Source organism: Saccopteryx bilineata, chromosome 5 (genome assembly GCF_036850765.1).
Source record: "Saccopteryx bilineata isolate mSacBil1 chromosome 5, mSacBil1_pri_phased_curated, whole genome shotgun sequence".
Taxonomy (NCBI): domain Eukaryota; kingdom Metazoa; phylum Chordata; class Mammalia; order Chiroptera; family Emballonuridae; genus Saccopteryx; species Saccopteryx bilineata.
This window is the reverse complement of record NC_089494.1, coordinates 60322048-60344980: the sequence shown is the minus strand read 5'-3', so window position 1 is coordinate 60344980 and position 22933 is coordinate 60322048. Positions and strand designations below refer to the sequence as shown.

The window sequence follows — 22933 nt, the reverse complement described above, 5'->3', positions numbered from 1 at the left end:
AATACCATTTTGATATAACTGTTAAACACTGAAAAGAATTTCCCACTGTCAGGACTAGATGAAGCATCTTTTATGTTGTAAGTCTTTCAAGGACTGTTAAAGATCTTGCCTTGCCTTTCAAAGAAGTTCCCAAGTCTGCTCTGTTACTCTATCGAGAGTTTTCCCTCAATTATATGTATGTTCTTCAAGATACTGTTTTCTGGTGATATGATGCCACTAAAATTGGGACAGTTTCTTATCATTGGAATTTTTTATTTTCTTCGGTTTATTTTCTTTTTCTTTTGTCTTCCTCCTTGTCTTTCCTACTTTAATCGATATTTTGGTACATGTAGGCCTTGGCTCCTACTACCACTACCACCTCTTGTTTTTATCATAGCAGCAGAGCAAACCAATCACATCACAGCTTCTATATTACTGAGAACCATTAGTATTTCCTCACTTTGTGTTTTTTCAATTACACTTTACGTAATTCAATATTCTTTTTCAATATTTTCTCACTTTGAATTCTGGCTGCTCCAATAATGTACAGAATGCCAGAAATACAATACAATATAATGGAATTATTGCTATGTTTTAATTTAGGGCCATCAAAAATGTTACTGCAGTTTTGATCAATACTTCACAGAACACTGAAGAAACATTAAACAAAACAGGTAAGGAAGACTTCAGAATTAAAAGTTCCTTTATTTTGCAGGTACTTAAAACCTTCAAGACCAATGTCTTTTATTACCAATTCACAGAACAATTTTTAATATTACTCTTAACCATAATAATTTTTATTACTTCCACACATGATTGTTACATTATATTAGACTAAAATACATTGACCATTTGCATCTGATTAAATTTCATTAAATAATGTTCCATATAACATGATAGTGCTATCAATGATCATTTTCATACTTCAAAAATAATTACGTTAAAAAGGTACATATAAATTTAAGTCAAAATCAAGTTCAATTCACTTATTACAGACTGTTATATATCAATTTCTAAATATCTAGGGCCCTTTCTCTTACTCTTTGCTCTCTTTCCAATAAGTCCAAAGGATGCATTTAACTGGCCCCACATAGTTACCCATGTAATCAGAGCTGCTAACAGAAAATGGAAGAAACCAAAGAAAAAAATGTTCTCTCTTCCCCACCTTACTTTAGCCTATTCATGTTAAATTTTGTCTCTTAAACCAATCTTCTTGATTCCCTTTCTCCTAGCCTTATTGTGCCAAGAAAACCCGAGAACTGACATATGTAAATGTTTGGTCCTTTTTTGGGCCTAATCAATAATTAATCTGGACACCCACTTTTTTTACCCCTCTGCCTTATTTAGTCCTCCAGTACAATTTACTTACTTCTCAGCTTCCAAAGGCCATAGGTCTCAGGGTCTCAAGTCCATTTAACTACTTTTTCTTATCAATCATTATTTACTAGCAAAAATATTCATAATTTAGCTTCATCATTAAAATGCTATCTGACAATATATGTTTCTTAGTCATTACTTACACATAAAACTATTAATTATTCAGTTCTTAATTTATAATAGTAAGAGTGAACTTAATAGTAAAAGTGAACTTACTATTTTTTTCTTCTGGGATTTTAAATCATCCAATGCTTCATCTAGAAAACAAGATTTAAATCAAAGCTAAATCAAATATTAAGACACTTAGATATAAAGAAAAATCATGTCAAAAGATATACATTAAGCAAACACAAGAAAACTTTATCATTTCAGTATTTCTCACCGATATGTAGATAAAAATTCTCAATTTTTATCCATGTATCTTTTATATTTTTGCTTATATTATACATTATAAGCTAAGTAGACGAACAAAAAACACCAACACAGACTACAATACCTTCCCAAATTTAAAAATATATTTTAAATGTTTTCAGAAACATTTACTGTTTCTTCTTTCTTTCAACATTCACCCAAATTTATAAGATACCAAATCTTTTTAAACATTAGTAATAAAAAATGGTTTTTTATAAAGAAATAAGTACATAATATATTTTATTATGTTACTCAACCTTTAAGATATTGAGCATTAATAAAGAAAATCTTTTGAAAATCTATAGTATTATACTTGAGGAGGGGCTTGGAAAGGAAAGAGATACTAATCACTTTTTACAAAATTAAACTTTTCTAAGATTTGTCTGTTTATTTAGGTTGACACGGTGAAGAATCAATTCAAAAAATAATGTATGAATCAATGTTTCCTTTACAAACGTATTTTAGGTTTCTAGTTCTTCTCTAGAAATACTGTTAATATCTACCTTACAAGTTAATTTAGGTTTCTAGTTTTAATCTAAAAATATTTAGCTAGTGCAAGTAGGAATATTATTTCATCTGGAAAGAGTTTTAATTTGATTTAAATATTTTATCAAAGAAAATTTAAATAATTATTCTTAATTTTTAATTAAATATATAAAAAAATTATCTCTTTACTGAAGTTCTGGGGTAGTAAACATCTGAATATCCAATTCAAACTATATCATTTATGTAAAAATCCCAAAGAAATAAGAACTGACAGAAAAGATATTATTAATATAAATTTTTTTCCAAAATACATTAAGTAGCCTTTAATAAGCTAGCAGACTTATTATTAAAGGATGGAAAATATGCTGACATTTTTAATGAGAATAGTCATCTTCAGTTAGATAAGATGACCAACCCTTAATTTAATCTATAATAGATCCAACAAAAGAAATAAAATAGAAAATGAAAAAAACAGGAAAAATAGCTTCAGGCTTAATAATATATATATATATTGAGCACACTGCAATATATAGATCATGTATCAAGAGATGTACACTTGAAACCTATATGATTCTATTAACCAATGTAACATTAAATTTAATTTAAAAATATATAGTACTTGGCTTTATGTTAAAAAAAGTATAAGACTAAAAGACAATCTTTTATGAAGTCTACTTGAAACATACATGCAATACCTATTCAAATTAGTAAAAAAAAATTTTTATTTTATTTTTAATTATTCTGGAGTTGGAAACAGGGAGGCAGTCAGACAGACTCCCGCATGAGCCTGACCGGGATCCAACCAGCATGCCCACCAGCGGGCGATGCTCCGCCCATCTGGGCCGTTGCTCTGTTGCAACCAGAGCCATTCTAGCGCATGAGGAAGAGGCCATAGAGCCATCCTCAGCGCCTGGGCCAACTTTGCTCCAATGGAGCCTTGGCTGTGGGAGGGGAAGAGAGAGACAGAAAGGAAGGAGAAGGGGAGGGGTGGAGAAGCAGATGGGTGCTTCTCCTGTGTGCCCTGGCCAGAATCGAACCCGGGACTCCTGCACGCCAGGCCGATGCTCTACCACTGAGCCAACCGGCCAGGGCCACCAAATTAGTAAAATCTTTAAATGAAAGGATCCCTAAAACAAATTTTTAAAGTAAAAATCCTTTTATATAATAACCATGTCCTGATGTGCCTATTTGTAAGTTAAAATACTAACACATTTGAATGATGAAATAATCCAGAGTTCGGATTTCATATTTTACTCTGGTTGCGATAAGAAACCATTAGAAATTTTAAGCAGAAGAGACAGAAGATCTGAACTACACCTTAAAAAGTCTGTTTATGAAGCCATTGCAGTACTACCAGCTAGAAATGATGACCCAATTAAGAACTGTAGCAGTAGTAAAGGTTAGAAGTGGTAAGATTCAAGATAATTTTGGAGGTAAAGATAACAGGACTTTGAAGAGGAGAAAAAAATGCAGGTTAAAGGGAATATAGAGTCAGGACAGGTCCCCCACCCCAACCCCAATGACTGCTTTGAGGCAGGATTATATGCCAGTAAAAAAAATCCAACAGAAATAGATAATGCAAAAGAGAGGATAATTCCAGGAAGAGATAACTGCAAAAGCAAAGTTGTAAAAATGTCCAGAGTATCTAGAATCCAGGGCACAAATGGAGAGTTTAGCCATAGATGGAATCAAAATTATTCTTTCAGAATACCATGAAGGATGACAACATACTAACAGTTGGAGCTAACAATATATTTGGAGGCAGCGGTAGCTCCCATCTGTTTACATCTATTTTCTCCATAAAGTGAGACTATCAGGTGAGAATCACCATGTAGATTTTGTGGGGTTTTATTTGTTTGTGGCTTTTGAATTTTTATTTGATTAGGTAGTTTATTTGGTGGTTGGTTTTATTCCGGTTTGGTTTGGGGGTTTTGGTAGGGAGGTGGGTATTAGTAATTTGAGAAGAAATAAAATTTCAAACAATGCTCTAGAAAAAAAAGTGAATTTACTAGGGAACTATAAAATAAGACTGTGTAGCAGTGTTGAGTGTACATATGGTGTTTGCAATCATATATACTTTTAAGTAGGTCTGGTCAACATGTTATATGATTTTCCCCTAACATGTTTAGCTTTTCTGATACAGAAAAAAAAAGCATATAAATGTTTTTAACCAGGTAGGGTTTTGCCAGTCATTGAGTAAGCATATAATTATATTTAAACAGGGTATGGTTTGCCAGACAAGTAGATTGGGAAGGGGGCAAAGAAGTCAAGGGAATCTGCAAGGGATAGTCATTGGGTTAAACCGAAGAATCCAAACTGAGTTCAAATCGTGAGAAAGAGAGCAGTTTGAAAGTCATATGTATGACACTTATTTAGATCCTGAGTCAAACAAACAAAATAGTTTAGAGAAAATTATATTTATGAGATAACTTAATATTTAATACTTTCAAATTTTATGAAATTAAGAATTTTTTTAGCCCTGGCTGGTTGGCTCAGTGGTAGAGCGTTGGCCTGGTGTGTGTAAGTCCCGGGTTTGATTCCAGTCAAGGCACACAGAAGTACCCATCTGCTTCTCCACCCATCCTCCTCTCACTTCTCTATCTCTCCCTCTCTCTCTCTCTTCTCCTTTCCTGCAGCCATGGTTCAATTAGAGTGAGTTGGTCGCAGGCGCTGAAGATGGCTCCATGAACTCTGCCTCGGGCACTAAAAAATCGCTCCAGTTGCAGCAGAGCAAGGACCCCAGATGGGCAGAGCATCACCCTTCAGTGGGCTTGCTAGGTGGATCCCAGTCGGGACACATGTGGGAGTCTGCCTCTGCCTCCCCTCCTCTCACTAAAGTTTAAAAAAAAAATGAATTTTTTTAAAGAAGCATGAACAAAGAAACAAAAAATACCTCTTGTAGACACAGATAATAGATTGATGGTTTCCAGAGGGGAAGGGGTCAGTGAGGGTCAAATATATGGGGATGGATGGAAACTAGATTATTGGTAGTGAGCTCACTATATAGTGTATATAGATACCAAATTATAATGTCATACACCTAAACCTTATATAATGTTATTAACCAATGTTAACCTCAGGGTTTTTTTAAATTCTTTTTTAGCTGTTATAATGTATTGTGTTTCAAAAAAGAAAAAATAAGTCACATATAAATTTTATTAAAAATTAAATCTGCATATCTTTGCTTAATTATAGCTCATAGTTTTAAGACCTGAAAATTCTTAAAATCTGTACACATACAGGACAAATATGAACTATTTTATCATAATTTGCATATTTCAATAAAAACAGCCTAGGGGTTCTGAGGTTAAAGAGAATGGTACAATTAAAATAATAAATCAAAAGGAATTTAACCATATTTTACTCCATAATAACAAGTTTCCTATAAAGATTGATTTAACAAATATAATTTTTCTTGACCTAAAGAAATGAATTAGTTATGTGTAAATAAAAACTCTGAACAAGACAGAAATAACACAAATAAAAAATAGAACCATCTTGATCATTTATAACCTTTCTTATGCTTCACAGCAAACAACCTTCAATATTTACCACATTGTTATTTCAATCACTATTGTACAACCTATCATTTAATTATAAACCAGTGCACTATAAGTTTTCTAAGGCATTTATAAAAACTTAAGAAATTAAACTTACTATTTCTTTCTGTTCTCTTGGAAAAGAAGAAAATAAGCACTGTTCTTATGCTCCAGATGCTAAAGAAAAGGCAAAATTAAGAAACAAAACCATCATTAGGATAAGAAATTAGAAGCCATATAAAATAAAAACAAATATTCATTTCCAATTAGATTTAGGTCCAATATTTCTTGTTATATGTTAAAAATCAAAAAGTACTCCTCTTCTTTCAGAGATGACCAGAATTCTACCTGTGCTTTCAAAGGAGGAGTTCTCAATATAAAATCCATGGACCTTCTGAAGATCCTCTAAATTGCAAAATTGTCTTGGTATATAAAAATTTGTTTCTCTGGAGAGACCACTGCTTTCACCATTCTCAAAGGAGTTTTGAACCTCAACAAAAGATTAGAAAAAAGTTTTAGAATCCCTTCTTACTAAGTAAGTCTCAGCTTACTTTGTCTATTCCACACATTAAGGAAAAAGAACGTTTTAAAAATCCAGAGCTTTATACAAATGTAAGTTGCTGCTCCTTCCCTGTTATTTAACATTGGAGGGATCTTTTTCTACTAAATGAAATAAGCTATCTGGAGGGAAAAAAATTCTTACCTTTAAAAATAATCATTTGATAAGCAAATTTAGCTAAATACTTCCTTCCTAAGATTTTTATGAGGATAATTGTTTAAACCATGTATTAGTAAGATAGTAAATGACATTTTAAAAATTTTAAAGGAAATCAAACAATAATCCTAATCACAAATTTGTCAAGGTCATCATTTAAATTTAATGTAAATATAGCAAAATACCTCTCTCTATGGCAGAATACATCACTTTATAAAAGAATACATGGTATCTGATTATAAATTCAAGTAAGAATGAAAATCAGTTTATTACTCTAAAATGTCATTGCTACTCTTGGGAGTCAGCCTGAAAGGAGTCATAAGTGAACCCTATCTCCTGGTATACACATTCCTGTGTAGTCCTCTCTCACCAGTGTTGGTCTGTGTGACCAACAGCATATGACAAGAGTGATAGTGTATCACATCAAAATTAGGTTATAAAAGGCTACCAGCTTCCATTTTAGACCTCCTCGTCCACTCATTATCTTATTTTCTCTTGGATTACTCATTCCGTGAGAAGCCAGCTGCTATGACATGAGGACTTTCAGGGAACGCTACAGAAATGCCCACGTGGTGAGGAACAGAGGTCCCTGGCTAACAGCCAATGAGGAGCTGAGGCCTGCAAACAACTACATGTGTGAGCTAAGAAGTGAACTCTCCAGCCTCAGTTAAGTCTTGAGATGATTACAGCCCCAGTGAACAGTTTAAATGAAATTCATACACCCTGTATATACATAATAGACTCTGAGCCAGAACTACCCAACTAAGCTGCTCCCACATTCCTATTCCTCAAGAACTATGAGAGATAGTAAATAATTGTTGGTTTAAACTACTAAATTCTGGGACAATTTGTTACATAATAACTAAAACATGGTTATTATATCGTTATACTTTATTTTCATGATTTAAAAAGGCACAATAACCAGCACCAAATTCCCACATGGTACTTGGACAACAACCTAAGCAAAAAACAAACAAAAAAAAAAGAAAAGAAAATCAGCATTGTCTTTATCAAGGAAAGGAACATGAGAGAAGAGTTGTTAAACATAGTGCTCATAATCCTCAAGGATCCTACCACAGTAAAAAAAGTCCCATAATATTTCTCTACTTCAATTACACTAAAACAGTGGCAAGCTGAGAGAAATGATTTAGAAAAAAAATACAGAGAAAGAAAACAGAGAACACAAGAGAAGGAACTGCAGAGATAGTGACTGGAATTCTATAGAAAATCAGTTAATTTTCTTTAATGAGTAGATACTTTCTAAGAAGCATATGCAATTTTCAAAGCATAAAAACTACAAGAATTGAAAGATTCCCTTATTTCAAAATAAAACTCATTAGTCCCCCTTTGTGGACAATAAATTCTCCTTTTGGTTTTTACCAGAACTACTGCAGGAGAAAATGAGCTATCAATTTTCCATGTATCAAGTCTTCAAGACTTGAAAAGGTAACATGTAAGATATTCTTTAACACTAAATTAAATGAAACACTTTGGCATTTCTAAAATAAAATTTAGAAAAAGAATTAAAGTATTTCAGGAATCAATAAATTTATGAAAATGTGGCAACATATTTTGGGAAGATATTAAAGATATTACTGACTCCCAATTTGAGAATAGTGGCATAATCAATCAACATTTCCTCCCCCTCTTCTTAGAAATAATCCAAAGAACAAAAACAAAAACACAAATTCCTTCTATAATAAAATGAAGAGATAGCTAAAACCCAACACTCAAAATATGTGGAAGGGCTCTCAAAAGCAATGGAGATCATGCAGGGGCTCAAAAGAGTAGAAACAAAGGACAACGGCTTATCTCACAAAGAGGCAGCAAGATAAACTTCTCAAAGTGTAAAACCTAAAACCCTTGTTTATAACAAGGAAAATAAGATACACATGCTACAGGCCGAAACTCCCCAGTTTGGTTCCAACAATAACACAGAGAAGGAAGAGCCTAAAGAGAAATTATTCTTTCTGCCAAACTTAAGTGTTCTTTTTCCAAAAACCACACAAGCCCTTATCCAAATTATTGAAATGTTTTAGATGAGATTTAAATACTAAACAAAACTAAAAATGAAAAAAAAAATAGATCTGAATATTTATAACTATGTTGAATATTTTGTCTGTTTATTTAACTACCAAAGGCTTTAGCAAGAATAACCTTCATATTCAGACAAAAAACAATGATTTATTTTGATATAAGGAGTAAAACAGGAATCAAGCTTTAAATCTTATTTTTATCTACTTATTTTTCAATATAGCTAACACCCCCAATGACCAGAATTGTCATCTCTATTATATATAAAACAAATCACACATAAAAATTCCTTTTGGAATTTATTTCTGGATTCTGTGTTTCTTTCTTCGGTCTGTGTTTATAGTTATACACTATACCAAACTTTTAGTTAATAAACTTTTATAATGTATTTGATATCTGGTAGACTTCTCTTTTTTAGAATTTTCAAGTCTATTCTTATGTGCTGATTTTTCCACTAAAATTATAGAAGTGTGCCAAGTTTAAAAGTATTGTTGGCATTTTTATCATCACACATTTTTAGATTAATTTAGGGAGAATTGATCTCATTGCAATGACTCTTCTCATCCAAGAATAAGATGTGCTTCATTCAAGTCTCAGTACATAATTCTTTACAAAATCCTATCAAGTGAATATTTATAAATATTCAAATATTTATTAATATTGCAAAAGGAAGGCTTGAAAAGTAATTTTCTTATCCACCAAAGTAAATACAGCTGATCCTTGAACAACACAGGTTGAACTGTGTGGGTCCACTTATACGTGGATTTTTTTCAATAAATTTATTTTCTCTTCCTTATGATTTATTAACAACATTTTCTTTTCTCTAGCTCACTTTAAGAATACAGTACATGGCCCTGGCCGGTTGGCTCAGCAGTAGAGCGTCGGCCTGGCGTGCGGGGGGCCTGGGTTCGATTCCCGGCCAGGGCACATAGGAGAAGCGCCCATTTGCTTCCCCACCCCCCCTCCTTCCTCTCTGTCTCTCTCTTCCCCTCCCGCAGCCAGGGCTCCATTGGAGCAAAGATGGCCCGGGCGCTGGGGATGGCTCTTTGGCCTCTGCCCCAGGAGCTAGAGTGGCTTTGGTGGCGGCAGAGCGACCCCCCCCCAGGGGCAGAGCGTCGCCTCCTGGTGGGCAGAGCGTCGCCCCTGGTAGGTGTGCCGGGTGGATCCCGGTCGGGCGCATGCGGGAGTTTGTCTGACTGTCTCTCCCCGTTTCCAGCTTCAGAGAAAAAATGAAAAAAAAAAAAAAGAATACAGTACATGGCCCTGGCTGGTTGGCTCAGTGGTAGAGCGTCGGCCTGGCGTGCAGAGGTCCTGGGTTCGATTCCCGGCCAGGGCACACAGGGGAAGCGCCCATCTACTTCTCCACCCCTCCCCCTCTCCTTCCTCTCTCTCTCTCTCTCTCTCTCTCTCTCTTCCCCTCCTGCAGCCAAGGCTCCATTGGAGCAAAGATGGCCCAGGCGCTGGGGATGGCTCCTTGGCCTCTGCCCCAGGGGCTAGAGTGGCTCTGGTCGCAACAGAGCAACGCCCCAGAGGAGCAGAGCATCGCCCCCTGGTGGGCATGCCCAGTGGATCCCAATCAGGCGCATGCGGGAGTCTGTCTGACTGTCTCTCCCCGTTTCTAGCTTCAGAAAAATACAAAAAAAAAAAAAAAAATACAGTACATAATACATACAACATATAAAATATATATTAATTAACTGTTTATGTTATCAGTAAGGCTTCCAGGCAATAGGTTATTAGTAATTAAGACTTTGGGGAGTTAAAAAGCTATATGTGGGTTTCTAACTGCACAAGAGGGTGGGAGTCGTTGCCCCTAACCCTCACATTGTTGAAGGGTGAACTGTACTCTCCTTGAGTAAATATCAGGAAATATTCACGGATAACTTCTCCTTTAAGAGCCAACTGTACTTGATGAGAGACACTTTGTATTTTTATTAGAGTGCCATGAAACAAATGTTTAACTTTCCTCAAAAGTCTACAAATTATATTTGTTAATCTAGATTGAGAAAATCTGTTACAAATCAGTTGGGAGGAGGAATGCAAAGACGGAAATTATACAAAAATCAAAGCCCTATCCTCAAATAATGTGCTATTTAATAGAACAGCGATTTTGGACCAGTGTATGCCACAAGAATTTTTAAAATGTGCAATACTTAACTATTTTATCAGAAACACTGACCTCTTTTTCCTTAGACTGTCAAATAAAAATGACAACAGTCAAAACAATAGCCGTATAGTGTGAATGAATCAAAATTATACCTATTTTTTTGTCAGATCAGCAAAAACTACATTTTTTTGGTGTACCACAGAATTTTAGTAATTAGTTTACATGTGTCATAAGATGAAAAAGATTGAAAATCACTGAAAATAAGAAAACATAAGAAACTGGGACAGAACCACCTTTCCTTAGTTCTTTTGCTTAAAATTTTCCCCAATAACCCCATTTAAAATGAAAAAAAAAGCACACAGAGGGAAAATAATCATCTGGGGATGTCAACATTTTATGCTAATTGGTCTCTAAAAGGATCTTACAGAGAATGAAACTTCTAGAAAGTTATAATCTGTAAAAATAAGGTATCCAGGAGTAAAAACCTCTAAGATTGCTTATAGAGTCAGTTAAAGTAGAGGCAAAGTTTAATGTTCGTTCACTGTTAGAAAATGAAGCAACTCTCAAGGTAATGCATACCTGCCAGTATAAGGCAGAAATACAAAAATCCAACCATAACCCATATCTTCCCTCACTAAGCATAGCCTTAATGACTTCTAAATTCAGCATTTATATTATAATTTCAGTTTCATAGGAGTTGAAAAGATCAGAGACATACATAGTAGTGAATCTGAAAAGTAGAAAAACAGGTTGGAATCACAGTTAGTTCCTTCACATTACCTCCTGAAAAGATATAATAAAAATCTTAAAGTATCTCATGTAATGTATTGATACCATAAAAGATCATCTGGATCCTGACCAGGTGGTGGCGCAGTGGATAGAACATCAACCTGGGACGCTGAGGATCCAGGTTCGAAACCCCAAAGTCACTGGCTTGAGCACAGGATCATTCAGCTTGAACACAGGGTCACCAGCTTGAGCATGGGATCACAGACATGACCCCATGGTCACTGGCTTGAGCCCAAAGGTCGCTGGTTTGAAGCCCAAGGTTGCTGGCTTGAGCAAGAGGTCACTGGGTCGGCGAGAGCCCCCTGGTCAAGGATCGTATGAAAAGCAATCAATGAACAACTAAAGTGACGCAACTACAAGTTGATGCTTCTCATTTGTCTCTTACAAAAAAAAAAAAGAAGAAGAAGATAATATTGGAATAGTTATGATTATGCAATATATGCTTTGCCCTGAATCCATGGCCTCTCTGTCCAGTAAAAGCATTTGGAAAACTTGGACTACAGATAGAGCAGTAACTTTTTGCAGTTACTGGGTAGATTTCTAAGCTTTGACATCTATGTAAACAGTGATGAATAAATCTATACATTTTATTGCTCCTTCTACCTCCATCCCTTTAAGTAAACCCAGGTCCAGACCTCAAAACATTTATTTTCAAAGGAAAAAAGTCCAGGAATAAGCTTGGGCAACAGCTCATATTACACAGAAAAGAAAATGTCCCTTGGTAAGTCTTCCTTCTATCTTCCACAACATCCACTTTTACGTTGTTGTATTTTATTTCATGCTTTTTTGATTGTCATCAATCAGAAGGACAATTCTATTCTTTGTTGGGTAACTGGCTTATGCTTCCAAAAGTGAAAAGCTTGCTGAAATAGAAGCTGCAGCAGTTGAGAACCAGGTCACAGATATGAATGAGACAAAGTGAGAAATGGCTCTGAAGCTTAACAAGCCAAGACATACTAGATGCAGGTGATGCAGAACAGGCAGAGGACACCGTAAGAATAATAAAGCCTCACACTCAAAGGACTAGAAAGATCAAACTGAAGAAAAAGCAAACATTTTTAAGGAATTGAAGTTCTTCTCTGCTTTTAAAAACAATCAGTATATGATTTGCCAAAAAAAAAAAAAAGTCTTCTAAATCATAGGAACAGATACATTAGATCTCAATTTGTGGGTAGCCATTAAAATGAGCCCAGTAATGCTAATTTCCTTTCTAAATTTCTTTTCTCTTCCCTTTTCATGAAAAAATACAAGGGAAACATAAGGAAGCACGACATTAAAAAAATCTGCTATTATACCTAAAATAAGAAGCATTCCAAAGGATTTCAAAAGAGAAGGAAAATAAAATGGCAGAGACATTTATTTTGTAGTATGTATGCATTCCATTTTTGGCTCTCTTATTCACATTCAAAGGTAAAATTTCATGAGGTCCAGGAGTTCCAATTTTAAAAATGTCACACACACACACACACACACACAAAATTACTATAGGCCCAAATAAAAAGATCCCTATCCCTCCCCCATGTCAAACAAAATAAACCTAAGTATCATTGTGATTTCTCCTTTTTCCTTACCTATAATTTCCTCTCATCAAGTTTTCTCAAATTTTACTTCCAAATAATTCACAAGCCATCTACTCATCTCCACTGCCACAGGGCAATCCAATCCATCTTCCATCTTTATTTATTTTTTTTTTTTTTTCATCTTCCATCTTCAGATTAAACTTCTATAACAGGCTCCTCCCTGTTTCTACTCTTATCCTCTCTACTCATTCTTGTCTTAATCTCTACAAGGCAGTGCACTTGAATCTCTCAACTTAAAAACAAATCATGCCATTCTTCCTCTAAAACCTTTACAAACTTCCTGTTTTGCCCGAAATGAAATTCAAACTTCTCTCTACAATTCTTCATAATCTAGATCATGCCCGATTCTGCAAGATTGCTTCATTATCACTCTTCTTTTCCATTACACATTCCAGATATCTTTTTGATGCTCAAATAAGTCATGCTCTCTCCTACTGTTTGACCTTAGCATTTTTCGTTCTCTCCTCTTGGAAAGCTCTCTCAGGACTTGAATTTTGGTTTTGTTTTTAGGACTTGAGGAACACACTGAAGTAAAAAATTCATACAATACCAAAAGAATATGAAAAAAAGCTGCTTTCTACCACCTAGAGAGAATTACCATTAATAATTTTAGGTTAACCCTTTCCTACATCTACCTATGGATAAATGTGCTACTATATACCACATCTATTAATAATATTCCATAAATTCCAATTCTTTCCATGCTGGTTCTTTCTCATACTTTAGTTCTCAATTCAAATACCACCTCCTCAAAAGAGACCTTTCAGGACCAACCTAAAGTAGCTTATTTCTCTTGCTCAGATCACTGTTTTATTTTCTTCATTGCACTTATCTCTAAATTACTTATGTTTGTCTCTTCATTTTTTGTCTGTCCAACTTTAATAGAATGTAAGTTCCAGGGCACGAATCTTGTCACTACATTCTCTATCACTAAGGTCTAATCTAATACCTAACAGATTGCAAGTACCCAATATTAAAGAATAAACAGATGGCTTTGATTAACAGTTATAAACTGACAAATCCTGTATCTCCTCTTCAAATTTTTCTCCTGAGCTCCATAATCATACTTAAGCATCCCACTTGGCAACTCTATCTGAATAGAACATGAGTATTTCGGTCTCAGTAGGTCACCAAACCTGCTCCTCCTGAGGCTGTTGAACACCCTATTTTAATAGCACTACCATCAATCAAATTTCCCAAGCCATAAACTTGAATTTTATCCTTGATGGAATTCTCCCCCCTTACCCCAAACCCAACTAACCATCAAGAGCCTCTCCATATTGCCTCATTTCTACCTCCTAAATCTCTTCAATCTATCCATTGTGCTTCGCTGCTACCAGTAGTCAAGTGCAAATCACCATCAATCATTTCTTCCCTAGAAAACTACAATAACTTCTAACTTGCTGTTCCAGACCCATTCTTATTCTCCTCTAATTGATTCTCCATACCATAGCCTCAATGGTATTTTTAAAATAACAATATGATCATGTTGTATTCCTTCTTTAAAATCTTCAATGGCTTCCCAATACTCTTAGATTAGAGCCTAAAATCTTTATTATGAACTAGAAGGCCCACAAGAAATATCACTTGCCTGGCTACTTATATTTTTCTCTATAATCCAGTCTTCGGCCTTCTTTTGATTCTTTTTTCTTTTTATTTTTTAAGCAAGAGAGGTAGACAGACTAACAGACAAACATACAGAAGGGGAGAGAGAGGAGAAGCATCAACTCATAGCTGCAGCACTTTAGTTGTTCATTGATTGCCTTCTCATACATGCCCTCACAGGGGTTCTCCAGCTGAGCCAGTGACCCCTTTCTCAAACCAGCATCTTTCAGATTCAAGCCAGTGACCACTGGGCTCAAGCAAGCGACCATGGGATCATGTCTAGAATCTCATGCTCAAGATGGTGACACCATGCTTCAAGCTTGGTGAGCCAACGCTCAAGCCAGATGAGCCTGCATTCAAGCCAGTGACCCTGGAGTTTCGAACCTGGGTCCTCAGCATAAACCAAGTCAACACCTATCCACTGTGACACCGCCTGGTCAGGCTTATTTATCTCATTAAACTTTGTTTTAATAGGTCTCAAAATTCTGTGATAGATTTTTGGTCAAGTTGTTTCCATTAAAAAGTACCGATTATAAAAACTAATAACTTAAAAACTGCCACACACAAAAAAAAAACCCAAATGTTCCACAAAACATTCTCCTTTCCTTCTAACAGTTCTTTTAATTCTTAAAACCTTCCATGCTCTATCCTTCCTCAAGGCTTTCAAATATGCTATTCCTTCTGCCAGAACACTACCCACCAAGGCACTGCACCTTGATACACACACTCATCCTTTTGAGTCTCAAACTCAAACATCACTTCTAGAGAGAGCCTGCAGTAGGCAGAATACTAAAGCTATCCTGCTCCTTAACCAAGATTTTTATCCTCTGGCTATACAATCAAATATTCATCTAGGTACAGCTATGAAGAAATTTTTTAGATACAATTATTACCCCATTGATTTTAAAATAGAGATTATCCTAGTGGGTCTAATATAATCAGCTAAACCCTTACAATCAGAGCTTTCTAGGCCCAAAGGCAGAATAGGAAGTCAGAGAGATGCCAATACCCTGAGTGAGTGTAAGAAGACTCTCCCTACAGAGACTCCAGACCAGCTGATAACCTTGATTTAAACCTGTAAGATCCTACACAGAGAATCCAGTCAAGCCATCTGTTTTGACCTTTACAACTCTGATATTATAAACGGGTATTGCCGTAAGCCACTAAATTTGTGGCAGCAATAAAAAGTGAATATAAAGGCCCTTTCCTGACACCCTCCTTCAACCTAGGCAGTGTAAATGCCCCCGTTAAAGGTACTTATTACTTAATATATGCAAGCTAAGATCTACAGTTGGAAATTCTGTATTTTTGTGTACCAAACACCATTCCAATGTCTACACAATTGGCAGCCATAGAGATTTGTTGATGGAATAAATTTTTTATTCAATTGTCTCTCAAAATTGTCAATCCACAACATACCTTCTGTAATGTACTATATAATAAAATATTTCTATCATAAGTGCCTACTGTTTATAACAGTGACAAAAAAGAGGGGAAGATAGGTAGGATGAATGGAATATATTCAGAATCACTGAAGCGGTTGTCCTTTTTTGTTTTACAAACCCTCCCTCACTTGCCACTAACCACAAGCTGAAATGCCTATTCCAGTTATGAAGGGAAGCATAACCATCTATTAGAGAATCAGCAAAGACTGCCATATAGAGACATTATTACTAATGCTACAGGGTCATATTCTTCAAGTAAATAAAGGTTTAAAACATTGTGCTACTTTTTCAAAAGAACATTTTTCAAACTATAAAGAAAAGGAAAATTCATTCAATCTGAGACACTGCTTTTTTTCTAATAAAAAGATTGAATATATTAACTCATCAGAAGAATAAGGAAAGGTCAACAAAAAGAACAATTTACTTACATCAGTGGAAAAGCAAAAAATGGGAGTGTCATGGCAAGTCTTGCTGTAAATTCATCAGGAAGATACCACAAATATACAATTAAACATGTAAACAGATAGAGAATTGAGGAGTAAAGAATTAATCTTCCAACCCATAATTTTTGTAGTCTCTGATTTTTTTCCCTAAATTCTTCCAATGCTTGAATTTCCTGTTAAGAAAAAAATTTTTATACTATTAAATTTCAAATTTCATAAAGAATAAAATGTTAAAATTTTTTCACATGATAGGTTATATAGAAAGAACTCTTAAAATACAATGAAACGTTTCTAACACCTAAATATTTTAAAACAGAATATGAAAAACTGAAAATAAAGTTAAAAATAAATAAAAATGCCTCTTCTGACAAATAACTTTTTTTCTTTTTATTTAGACAATTAATTTTAACAGGGTAACACTGGTCAACTAGAGTACATAGATTTAGAAAAAACATCTCCACATCATTTGGACATTTGATTATGTTGTATACCCATCATCCAAAGTCAAATCATCCTCCGTCACCTTTTATTTGTTTCTCTTTACGCCCCTTCCCCTCTCCCCATCTCCCTCTTTCTCCTCCCTTCCCCTTACCCTGGTAACCACTGCACTCTTATCTATGTTCATAAGCCTCAATTTTGTGTCCCACCTATGTATGCAATCATACAATTCATAGCTTTTTCTGATTTACTTATTTCACTCAGTAAAATATATATACACACACACACACTATGGAATACTACTCAGCCATAAGAAATGATGACATAGCATCACTTACAACAACATGGATGGACGTTGATAACATTATACTAAAATAAATAACTTTTTAAAATTTAATATTAAGATAGTACTTTTAACCTATCAAATTAGTAAAGGTCAGAGATACAAAATTAGCACCAATACATAGTATTTGTCAAACCAAACAACTATTCTCCTGTGTAAAGTCTATAAAGTGCTCTTTATGGCCAAGGTCCATGAGTTTAGTACCTATGTTTTCTTCTATGTAATTTATTGTTTCAGGTCTTATATTTAGGTTTTTGATGAATTTTAAATTAATTTTAGTACACGGGGACAAACTGTAGTCAAGTTTCATTCTTTTGCATGTGGCTCCAAAGCCAAGAGAAGTGAAGGCAAAGATAAATACAGTAAATGGGACTACATCAGACTAAGAAGCTTTTACACAGCAAGAGAAACTGACAACAAAACAGACAGCCAACTAAATGGGAGATGATATTTTCAAACAACAGCACAGATAAGGGCCTAATATCCAAATATACAAAGAACTCATAAAACTCAACAACAAAGCAAACAATCTAATAAAAAAAATGGGAAAAGGACATGAACAGACACTTCTCCCAAGAAGAAATACAAATGGCCAACAGATATATGAAAAGATGCTCATCTTCATTAGCTATTAGAGAAAAGCAAATCAAAACTACAATGAGATACCACCTCACACCTGTTAGATTAGCTATTATCAACAAGACAGGTAATAAGTGTTGGAGAGGCTGTGGAGAAAAGGAACCCTCATCTACTGTTGGTGGGAATGTAAAGTAGTACAACCATTATGGAAGAAAGTATGGTGGTTCCTCAAAAAATGAAGAATAGAACTACCATATGACCCAGCAATTCCTCTACTGGGTATATACCCCCAAAACTCAAAAACATTGGTATGTAAAGACACATGCAGCCCCATGTTCATTGCAGCACTGTTCACAGTGGCCAAGACATGGAAACAACCAAAATACCCCTCAGTAGATGTTTGGATAAAGAAGATGTGGTACATATATACTATGGAACACTATTCAGTCGTAAAAAATGATTACATAGGATCATTTACAACAACATGGACGAACCTTGATAATATACTGAGTGAAATAAGTAAATCGGAAAAAAACTAAGAACTATATGATTCCATACATAGGTGGGACACAAAAATGAGACTCAGGGACATGGACAAGAGTGTAGTGGTTACCAGGGGGAGGGGAAGGGATGAGAGGGAGGGGTGGGGGGAGGAGAGGGGCACAAATAAAACCAAATAGAAGGTGATGGAAGACAATTTGACTTGGGTGATGAGTATACAACATAATCAAATGTCAAAATAACCTGGAGATGTTTTCTTTGAATCTATGTACCCTAATTAATCAATGTCAACCCATTAAAATTAATTTAAAAAAAATTTTTAAAGAAGTCTATAAAACATCTGACTATAAAAAGAATAAACATTGAAACAGTGATCTATTTTTTTTCAATTTATCACTCTCAGTATTCGCATGAAATAGACATTTTTAATAATCATGGAAAGCATAAAAAGCTGAGAAGTTTGCAGACTAATAAAAATTGTTGCAGACTATCTTATAATCTACTTTATCCTACCTTTCACTTATTCATACAATGTTATACATCTAATTTCATTTGAACAAGCTCTACTATGTGACAGTCTTAAGTCAGTGACAGACTTGGCTTTTTCTCTGAGATCATGTAACATTGAAGTTCTCATGCTTACTCTCTATCATCTCTAAATTCTCATACCAGATCCAGTCTTCAAAATAATATTTAGGGTAACACCTAAATGAAACACCCCAGATGCAAAGACCATACCTTATCTATATTTTCCAGAACTTCTACAGTTGAAGGTTTTGTCTGTTATAGAAATAGAAATGAGACATTAAAACTTTTTATTGCAAATTTAGAAACACCTTGATTTATATAATCAGAAAAGAACACTTTCATCCAAAACTGTTTTTCATATGTTATGGCAAGCAATGTGAATTCCTGTTTGTTTATAAGATTTAGATATAAATAAAAAATTATAATTATAAACAGGATGAAATGATTAAATAAGCATTTTTCTACTTTTTTTTAGTCCTAGAAGTGCTTTCAATTCTGTTAGCTCAATTTTACCATTCTTAATCCCAACAGAACATACCTTTATCAAGAGAAAAAAAATTCCTAGAAGAAAAATTTTCTTAGGCACTGATTATTCAAAATATTCATATATTAAAAATTCAAGACTAACATTGGTCTGATTTGCTCTTGTTAAAAAGTTCACTTAGGGCCCTGGCCAGTTGGCTCAGCGGTAGAGCGTCGGCCTGGCGTGCGGGGGATCCGGGTTAGATTCCCGGCCAGGGCACACAGGAGAAGCGCCCATTTGCTTCTCCCCCCCCCCCCTCTCCTTCCTCTCTGTCTCTCTCTTCCCCTCCCGCAGCCAAGGCTCCATTGGAACAAAGATGGCCCGGGCGCTGGTGATGGCTCCTTGGCCTCTGCCCCAGGCGCTAGAGTGGCTATGGTCGCGGCCGAACGATGCCCCGGAGGGGCAGAGCATCGCCCCCTGGTGGGCAGAGCCTCGCCCCTGGTGGGCGTGCTGGTTGGATCCCGGTCGGGCGCATGCGGGAGTCTGTCTGACTGTCTCTCCCCGTTTCCAGCTTCAGAAAAATACAAAAAAATAAATAAATAATAAATAAATAAATAAAAAGTTCACTTAGGCCCTGGCCGGATAGCTCAGCTGGCTGGAGCGTTGTACTGAAGCACAGAAATTGACAGTTCAATCCCTGGCCAGGGCACATACAGGAACAAAACGATGTTCCTATGTTGTCTGTCTGTCTGTCTCTCTCTCTCCCCCTCCCTTCTCTCTCTACAGTCAATAAAAAAATAAATAAATAAATGTTCAAAAAAAAAAAAAAGTTCACTTAGGCCCTGACCAGGTAGGCTCAGTTAGTTAGAGCATCATCCCAATACACCAAGGTTGTGGGTTTGATCACTAGTAACGGCATGTGCAAGAAGCAACTAATGAATGAACGGCTGGGTAGAACAACAAAATCAATGTTTTCTCTCTCTCTTTCTCCCTCTTTCTCTTGCTCTGTTCTCACGCTCTAAAACCAATAAATTTTTTTAAAAGTTCACTTAGGACTCTGGAGGTCAAAATAAATAGGCTACTTTCATTGTGAATTCCCGAAGTACTTTTCTGAAGATCAGATTTAAAAAGAACATCTAAGAATACTTCATTATAACAAAGCTTGTTTGTTAAAGGGTTTTTTTTTATGTCACCTAGAATAAAAACCAGCCAAAATGACTCATACAACACTTGAGAAAATATTTACCAACTATATACTCCACAATCTAGGACGGTAATGAATATCAATTCATTGTAGATCCCACAAGACTTATTAACATTAGGTTGAACCATATGAAATTGCTTTTCATTTAAGTCAAAGCTGCTGAATATTGGCAATTTTATATGGTTCAACCGAACAAGAAGGATAAAGAAAGAACAGATAAATTTGATCTTCAGGTAGAACTGTAAAAGGTTTATAAAAGGGCCCATATAATGCCGATTCAAAAAGAACAGTTCCAAAATAGTTCAAAAGTAAATTGTATACCAAGTACTGCTAGACTCCATCATTATGGGAAAAAAGAGTCTGAAAATAAAGCAAAGTAATTTTTCCTAGACTATATTATCTCCTCTTATATTACATAAGAGCATTTATCAATATATTTTATATTTTTCAAGCTCTAAAGTTGAGCTACTTCCTCTAAGGGCTTAACCAATAAACTCAGACTACATTTCTAATCATGTTTAACCTATATTTTCTAAAAGTACATTTAGTATGACTTCAGTAAATATTTGTAACAAGTTTGGTGTTTTCTTTTGTATTTTTCTAAAGTGAGAGAAGCAGGGAGGCAGAGAGACAGACTCCAGCATATGCCCGACCAGGATCCACTTGGCATGCCCACTAGGGGGCGATGCTCTGCCCATCTGGGACATTGCTCCTTTGCAACTGGAGCCATATTAGTGCCTGAGGTAGAGGCCATGGAGCCATCCTCAGCACCTAGGCCAACTTTGCTCTAACGGAGCCTTGGCTGCAGGAGGGGAAGAGAAAGAGAAAAATGAGAAGGGGAAGAAAAGTGGAAAAGAAGGTGGGCACTTCTGTTTGCTCTGGCTGGAAATCAAACGTGGGATGGGATTTTCACATGCCAGGCTGACTCTCTACAACTGAGCCAACTGGCCAGGGCCTGTAAAAAGTTTTAAGCAAAAATATATTGCCTGTAAAAACATTAGTATTATACAATACACTAAGTTCAATTATCTTTCAAACAAGATTGAAACTTAGGCACTATGAGATAAAAACAAGATAACTATTTTTACAGTGAATACATAGAGAAATAAAAACAATTCATAAGTCAGAGTGAAATATTTCTGTTAAACAGAGTTATTAGATACCTATATAGCAAGTAGAACTACATATTAACGTACAAATAAAAAACTAACTTATAAGAAAAGAAAGAAAACTTAGAGTCTAGGATAATATCAAACTACTTATCAAGTCTACATGTCAAACAAAACTTTTAAAAATAGCTTTATCTGACACTTTCATATTAGACTAAAAACTGTCTATAAAGGAAAGTAACTTAGGAAATTCCAAGATGGTAGAGGAATAGGCAGATGCACAGACTGACATCTCTTGTGACCAAACTGGATTACAAATTAATTTAAGAACAATCATCATGAAAAACCAACTTTGGACTAAAAGAACAGGACTCAAAAACCAAGGAGCACTGAAGAAACCACACTGAGACTGGGAGGGAGTGCAGGGGCACGGTGGGGGCTCCCCAGCTCCCAGGAGCGAGGGGAGGCTGAGGCTGAAGTCCAGAGAGTTTCTCATTGCGAGGAGAAAGACCCTGAGAGGTGGGGATCCTCAGTCCCAGGACTGGAGCCCCAGCCTAGAAACCCAGGTACTGGAGGAGATAGCATGACAGCATTGAGTAAGGAGAAGAGTGGAAGTTCTGTCTGTGGGAAACGGCTGCCAAAAGAAGTTGCAGCCTTAAAGGGCCAGTGAAGAAAACATCGCACACAGCCACTTACCTGGGGCTCCAGGGGCGTGGAGGGCTGAGAGGACAGGTTTTGCATGAGGAGAGTGGGGAGTTCAAGGCACGGGGACACAAATGGTGATGGAGAGAGGAATACCTGAGCTGAGTCATTCTCCAGTGCTGAGGTGGCCATAGCTGGGGGAGAGGTCACTCCCTCTGTCCAGCACAAACCTAGCATGGACCCAGCTGACGAACCTCCAAAAAGCTATCCAGCTCCAATCAGCATGAAACATTGTGCGGAAAGGAGGAAGTAAAGGGGAGGGGCAGTGACTCAGGTTTCTGGGGAGACGTGAGCTACACCTTCTCCTTCTGATATGGAGAATGTGCCTGCCCCTGGAGAGACACTGAGCAGATCACACCTTCTGGTTCTCAGAGGTCACATCCACCGCATTCCTGGATAGAGTTTCAACTGGGGCCAAAGATCAAGATATACCTACTCCCCCCAAACAAACACAGAAGCTCCCTGCTAGGCTCAGCAAACACAGAAACTCCCTGCTGGGCTCAGCAAACAAACAGCAGGGAAATTAAAACTTTTAAGTGACTCTACTAGTTAGGGA

At 36.0% G+C, this 22933-nt stretch overlaps 1 protein-coding gene across 4 annotated transcripts in view; it reads right to left on the bottom strand.

Moving 5' to 3' along the window:
• The window catches only part of LNPK (lunapark, ER junction formation factor), a 92306-nt gene that overhangs the window by 60747 nt on the left and 8626 nt on the right, over nt 1-22933 (bottom strand). For all 4 annotated transcript variants that reach the window (XM_066280842.1, XM_066280838.1, XM_066280841.1 and 1 more), the window contains 4 exons: nt 19110-19151; nt 16496-16683; nt 5911-5969; nt 1573-1613 (listed from right to left, as the gene is read on the bottom strand). In XM_066280842.1, the coding sequence (XP_066136939.1) occupies nt 1573-1613; nt 5911-5969; nt 16496-16683; nt 19110-19151 (330 nt within the window). The remainder of the gene's footprint in view (nt 1-1572; nt 1614-5910; nt 5970-16495; nt 16684-19109; nt 19152-22933) is intronic.